General features: G+C 37.3%; 1 protein-coding gene across 1 annotated transcript in view; it reads right to left on the bottom strand.

The window, feature by feature from the left end:
• LOC102671593 overlaps nucleotides 1-6,172 on the bottom strand; it is a 14,698-nt gene extending 8,526 nt beyond the window's left edge. Inside the window, exons 1-7 of the mRNA XM_031513587.1 lie at nucleotides 5,767-6,172; nucleotides 3,328-3,620; nucleotides 2,035-2,348; nucleotides 1,782-1,959; nucleotides 1,255-1,689; nucleotides 818-1,127; nucleotides 92-687 (exon numbers count right to left, since the gene is read on the bottom strand). Of these exons, the coding sequence (XP_031369447.1) occupies nucleotides 92-687; nucleotides 818-1,127; nucleotides 1,255-1,689; nucleotides 1,782-1,959; nucleotides 2,035-2,348; nucleotides 3,328-3,471 (1,977 nt within the window). The 5' untranslated portion in view covers nucleotides 3,472-3,620; nucleotides 5,767-6,172. The remainder of the gene's footprint in view (nucleotides 1-91; nucleotides 688-817; nucleotides 1,128-1,254; nucleotides 1,690-1,781; nucleotides 1,960-2,034; nucleotides 2,349-3,327; nucleotides 3,621-5,766) is intronic.
• Between the last annotated feature and the right edge of the window lie 814 nt (nucleotides 6,173-6,986).

Genomic DNA, 6,986 nt, shown 5'->3' with positions numbered 1-6,986 from the left:
AAAAAAAAAAAAAAAAAAAAAAAAAAAAAAAAAAGAAAAAAAAATAATTAGCCATGTCTCTGTACAAGAGGCGTAATAAAATTTATCCTAATAATCTTACATTGCTCACTTGGGGAATGTTAGTCGAAGCTGAATCATCGACGTCCCTGAGGCCAAGAACAGCTTGATGGAATTCTAATAAATCGTCACCGATCAATTTTTGAACAAAATTAGCTGGAACAAGACCGCGTCTACCGTCAAGAGTTTCCGCATCTAGGAAACCATCTTCGTCCGGTTGCCCCCACACAAGTAAATAATCACCACCTTGAACAGGCAATTCTGCTTCAGGATTCTCGTTTGGGGAATGCTGAAACGGCTCGTAAGTGAAACGAGCAATATAGACGTAGCACCGTCCTTTGCCGGGTATATCCAGCATATCCACTTGGCCCTCGGCCACCATATTGTCATTGGTCAGTCGATCTAAGGGATTGGAAAGTATACTACTAGGTATCTTTGGCATCTGCCTTGAGCCAAGAAAGTGATGGCCCGTCGTAGAGGGCGCTGTCGGCGAACTGGCACGTAAACTTTGTTGGATTTGTTGAATAATGGCTTGCTGCTGAAGTTGATTAGCTTGAGATTGCGCTGAAAGTTGTTGCATCGCTTGAAGGGGATCGCTTATCGCTTGTAACAAGCCTGTCGATGTGGTTCCTAAAATAAAAAAAAGAAAGATTTTAAATATAAATTTTTAGAAAAAAAAAAAAAATAAAATAACGAAATAAATATATGTGTGAAGAAAATTGTTTCCAAGGGAACAAAAAAAAAAAAAAGAATTTGATACCTGAAGACACGCCTGATGTGCCAAAAGCATTGGTCCCGACGGTAGAGTAGGTCGATCCGCTGGTAACGAAACTGCTCTGTACACTCGAGAAGGGAAGAGCGGATTGTGGTACGTTGGTAAGCGCGCCCAAAGTGGAATGAAAGCTGGTCGTCGAATAAGGTGGTAACGAGGACAACGTGGTTTGCGGGATACTCGTCTGTGGAACGGAAAAGTTGTGATGCGATAGTTGGGTACTGAAGCTGCCACCCGCTCCCGTACTATAAGTTCCATTCGGATGCGATGTAATGGATAAACTTGGATACGTCGTTGCCTGTATATATACACACACACACATACACAGATCGATATTAATTTCACGAATAATATGAAATATATACAAACTGATAAGAAAGATTTTATTTGACGAATAATCTAATAATAAATAACCTCATCCATACCTGTTGACTTCCATTCAATTGAAAACTTTGGCCGGTTTGTGTAGGCTGCGAATAATGAGGTATTATGCTTTGGCTAGATGATGTCAGGTACGTAGTAGAGGCCGGATGTTGCTGTTGTTGCTGTTGGAGCGGCTGCTGATAGGTTTGCGTATGCGGATAACTCTCCTGATACTGATTGCTCGTGTAATGGGTGTGCGTTTGTTGTTGCTTCTGTTGTGTTTGCAGAACACTTTGGGAATGCGTGCTCTGTAACTCGGTGTGGCTCAATTGAGGTTGCTGATACTGTTGAAGCTTTTGTTGGAAAACTGGTTGCGATTGGCTGGTCGAGAGCGATGGCGCTGGAGGTATTGGTTCGCTGTAGTAAGGCGGCCCATTTGGAGTCAATGGCGGACAACCAGGCATCATTGGCGTTAAGGGCATAGGTGAACCTGCGTACTGTTTCAAAGATTCCAAATCACTTTCATTTAAAGAAAGAAGAGATGAAAAGAGAGAAAGAGGGAGATAATAAAGAAAAATTATTTACATACATGACTCATCTGCGTTGGCATTCCTAGGCTCAGAGCATGTGGATGAGGTGGATGTTGATGTTGACCGAGATTAGGAAGATTTTCGGAACTGGATCGCAAAATACCCTGTGTGACCGAGGGTTGTTGCGTGGTAATGGTTCCTCTTGTATGATCCAAATCGTGTATCATTCTGTTTGCACTATTTGTAGATAATAAATAATCAAAATAATTAAAAAGAAATTGATTCAAAAGTCGAACAGATCAGGGAACGTACCTGTTATCCTGTTCTATCTTTGCTATTATTCTATCGATTTCAGAACCAGCCGGAGGCCAAGTGGTTGGAACCGAATGAGCAACCATAGGCCCTCTGCTTCGCGCGCGCCTAAGACTCGTTAATTCCAATGATAATTCTTCGTGTCTGACCATCTGTAACTCTGTCTTCTTTTCGAGCTCCCTTATTTTTGACTGCAGCGCTTCAACCGATTCCGGTCCTTGATATCGTCCTGCTATCTTTTCGCGTAATTGATTCTGTGCTTCTGCATGTTGACGCTCCAAATCCGCCTTTCGAGCTTCTGTTTCACGCATTTGCTGAAAAGATCAGATTTATCGGATCATCTTTTTCTTTATTTTTTAAAAATTTAATCTTCTTTTAGAAAGAAAATAATTATTACTCTCCAATAAATCATCAATCGCGAAATAATGGAAAGAATATATAAATGATTATTAATCGTGTATGAAGGAAAAAAGGAACACGAGTATCAACTATCGATATTAATTTGCATTATTTTTCTCGCGATATGGATTCAAAAAAATGTGAAAAATATGACCGTCAAGTTACGTTTAATATTTGTGGGTGAGGATAGGAAACCACCTTTAATAACCGGAAGGGACGCCTGGACGGGAGTATGATCCACGACGAGAATCACCCGCTCGATATTAATAATGAAAGAAGCCTTTGTATTCTGAATGCCTCGAAGGAAGGTTACCAACCGAACTTACTCGACACAAACTTGTTTGTTCCTCGAAAACCATCTAATAGTTAAAAAACTGGTCGAACCGCAAAAGGAGAGAAGAACAATATTGCTAAAATTTCTCTTGCAGGTTATCTTTTTTTTTTAATTAAAACGAATTTTTCCGCTCCGTTCAAAATTCGCTTAGAACATCAATATTTAATGGCTGACGAACACCTTGATAAACCGCTTCTCGTCGATCCTTGAAAATGATCTTAATGTCGATCTTAATCACACATTTTCACATATGATCATTACGTGCCCATTACATATTTCCATACGTAATTATTTATCTTGTTGTTGCACAAAAATGAAAATTTTTGTTTTGTCGAGTGAAAGAAAAAAAAAGTTTTAAATTTTCCTTAAATTTTCAAATTCCAAAATTGTCTAATGTTTCTGTTCGATCGTTATATAAACAAAAGAAAGAAACTTCAACTGAAAAAAAAAAAAGAAAATTAACACATCAAGTGCCTAAGATAGTGATTTCGAGAGAAGAAGGGGTAGAGAGGAGATGAAGTATAAATAATTTGAAAATTTGAAAAATTGGCGAGACTCACCTCGAGAATAGATTCAAGAACTGCGTCCTGCATGATGGTGGTTTTCGTGGAGGTGGTAATCCCGACAGCAGATCCGGTATCCTGCAGCTGCGGAGCCTGAGGTGCCGTGGAAGCGCCACCTCCAACACCACAGCACTGCAACATCCCTGAAGTCTGAAACCCTCGCCCGTCTTTATCACGGCCAGTCCCTATCGATCTACCGTGTATCTAGGAGCTATCTTAATTAATTGGCGGCTTTTGCGGGGCCTGCCAGGCTGCACACGACGATCCCACGATTAGGCGTATTCAATTCTCTGGATGCGAAAAGGAATTCTTTTTTCATTGCGCCCCCACGATACCCTCAGCCCCCTTAGGTATGTGAATCGACTGAAAACAGCCGGTTACTCTTCTTGCACGTACAACCGTGAAAAAAGATACTTTTCGCATTCAACCCTCTGTATACCGTATAACAACAACGGCTACTACAGTATATCTCTACAATCCTATAGAATATTTCTCTTTTCTATGTTGAACAATATATTAATCGATAATATATATTTATTGGTTGATATATAGAGGATTAAACGGAAACAAGAATCAGCATGCCAACATTCGCCGCGCTCTATAAAAATCATGGCAACGTTGCAACGATTTCGCCGATAATGGCACACGTGCGCGTTCTCCATTATAATTATCGTGATTGCACGTTCTATTGGTTTAAAAACGTTCGACGCACATAAACCGTAACCGGGCGAACTCAATAACGAATTACAGATAACCCTGCCTCTAAATGGGAGAAATTCAATCAACGAGATTACTGGCAACAGGTTCTTCGGAATGTTTTGATCAAAATATATCTGATACGATCGAATATCGGCCTTTGTTATTACGTTCGAACGTAATAAGTTCAAGAGCATTACAACAAGTTATGTGTTAAATTTAAGTTTGACGTATGTCGCATTTGTATGAATGAATGTAAAAAATTCTCGAAGAAAAAAATCTTTTTTGAGGTAAATATTATAGAATATGAGTTATTCTTAATTTTTAAAGATAAAAAAAAATAAACACTCATTCATCTGTTTAAATAATTAGATTAAATAGATTTTTTCTTGCATCAATTTTGAAAAATAAAGTTAAAGTTAAATTAAAGGTTAGATTTTATTGATAAAGTAACAAAGTTAAATTATAATTAGAAAAGAAATGCGAATACTACGATGAATAAATTTTAAAATGTAGATGTAAATTAATGTAATAAAAGTGAAATATGAAAATAAAATATTCGTAGAGAAAATTCAAAAGTAAGAGGAGATTTAAAATCATTTATCGATAGAATTTAACGAAATATATAATATTTTCAATTATTTTAATCTATTTTTTTATATCATCTTGCAATATATTCAATTTTAATCAAATCTTATTAAATTTATTTTTTGAATCAATTTTAATAATAATATCCATATGCTTTATTCGAGATTGCGAGATAATAAATACATGTTACAAAAAAAAGTAGTTTCTATTCTTCGAGTAATCTATAAATAATCTGCAAATATGTATCATCTTTCAAAACAATTCATCTTGTTTTCGATAGCGGAAGTTAAGAAATTTATTTAATTTCAATATGATGACAACAGCTCAATTTTACCGGTTCTACGTTCGAATAATCCAATCACAGTCAGAAGGGACATTTTAATCCAGAAAAAGTCGAACGCAAATATTAAAACTATAAGATATATATAAGAAGCAACCGATATCTAGTTATAATATACATAAGTATTATTCAATAAAATCTCCTTCCTTTTATTTTATATCTTTTAATTCGTGTACACAATATTATTTAATGTAATTAATTATCTTTAGAAATTCGAAGAATTTATTATACCAATTTAATGAAATAATATATACGATAAGCACAGATATTAATTTGAAAAATATTTATTAATTTTCAGGTATGAGGAAATCATCGTTTTAGAAACGAATATATATTTTATCCGGCAAGAAATATGTTTCAACTTGCTCATGATACGCAAGTCCAATAGAAACGATAAAGCTAAAGCGCAGAAGTTAGCAGCAAAAAGGCAATAAAACTTAATTCATTGAAATAAAAGAAGAATAATGTTTAAAAATGGAACACGATGAAAATAAGAGTTAATGAGTTAATTTGAAAATCGATTAGAGAAAAATAGAAACAGGATAGAGAAGAATAGATAATCACGTATAAGAATATATCGAAAGAGCGGACCAATGACTTGGCCTTTCAAAGGAAAGACACTTGTTTTAAGCTGCTTGAGACATGATAAAAATTTCAAAAGGGAAACAAATGAAAGTGACCTCTCGACATTCGGTCGCTGGAAAAGGAAGAGTTGGGGGCGGTAGTTAAACAGAAGGAAGGAGAGATTCAGAATGAGTTTCTGTCTATGAGTACGGGTCGAGTGGCACGGCACTGCTTATTGATCTCACTACCAATGGTACGTAGTATACATATACACCCGGTGCGCACGGGACATCACTGCACGGCAATACGTAATATATCCACTAGCACTATGAACTGCCTATTGCCATCACCACGAGTAACAGCTATATACGTCGACACAACTAACAGAATATGTTTTTTTACGATATGTCATACCAATGACAACCGGTCACCACCGTTGTCTCTGTTTCCTCACTGACACTTCGTTTCTTACGTTATTTTCCTCACTAGGCCACGTTTTTAACATTCCTTCATTTCCTTACTTATTTTATATTATAATACGAAACACGTATGTATTTATTTTTCTGTAAGTTGCAACGGTACCGTGTGAACATTCTATTCTTTTTTTTAATTCGTATAAAATTCGAATGTGAAATCTTTTTTTTTTTTTTTTTAATCACATGAATCTCATGAAATCTCATGAAAATCTCTTTTTTTTTCTTCACTCTTATATATATATATATTTGCACTTAAGCACTTATATATTATCGTAACGAATTTCTCTGATTTTTCTTTAAGCAAAAACACATACGCGCAAGTACTCTTCCATTCTCTTCCACTCTCTCTCTCTCTCTCTCTTCTCTCGCTCTTTCTCTATTTCTATCTCCCTTTCTTTCTCTCTCTCACTCTCTCTCATTTTCTTACTTTTCAATCAAAACTAACAAACTTCTATTTTCTTTCTTTTTCTCTCTTCCATTCAATCTTATATAAACTCTCGTACTGGCTGTTCATGATGCTTGCTTTCGTTTCTTTCACGAGATGCACGACACTTACGATAACCGAGTCGAAGGGATTGTGGCAGGCCAGGGCTGCTGCTGCTGATGAGCGAACTTCACGGGACTCGCGAGCTTTTTCACTCGGCTATCATCCCGTACAAGCTCCAAGATCTGCTCGGCCGTGGAAGGCAGGCGGCAGGGCTGCTGGAAAACGGGGGAGGAGGTATATTCGCTCGCCCACCGGAGAAAGGGGCAACGAGTGGGGGTAGACACGGGTCTGGCGGGAGTATAGTTACTTAGAGGGGATAGAGGACCGGGAAAAAGAGAGAAAGAGAGAGAGAGGAGGTAGGGGTGCTGTCACTGGAAAAGCAGCCAGGGGTAGGAACTCCCGTCACCACCAGATATGGGTCACTTTACGATCGATACCGATATAGAACCCCTTCAAAGCTAGGGATCACGAACGATCGCCTACGTCATTTTTACTTTGATATAGC

Source organism: Apis dorsata, unplaced genomic scaffold (genome assembly GCF_000469605.1).
Source record: "Apis dorsata unplaced genomic scaffold, Apis dorsata 1.3 scaffold_681, whole genome shotgun sequence".
Lineage (NCBI taxonomy): Eukaryota > Metazoa > Arthropoda > Insecta > Hymenoptera > Apidae > Apis > Apis dorsata.
Note: the sequence above shows the minus strand (reverse complement) of the source record. Positions and strands in the feature narration are given on the sequence as shown.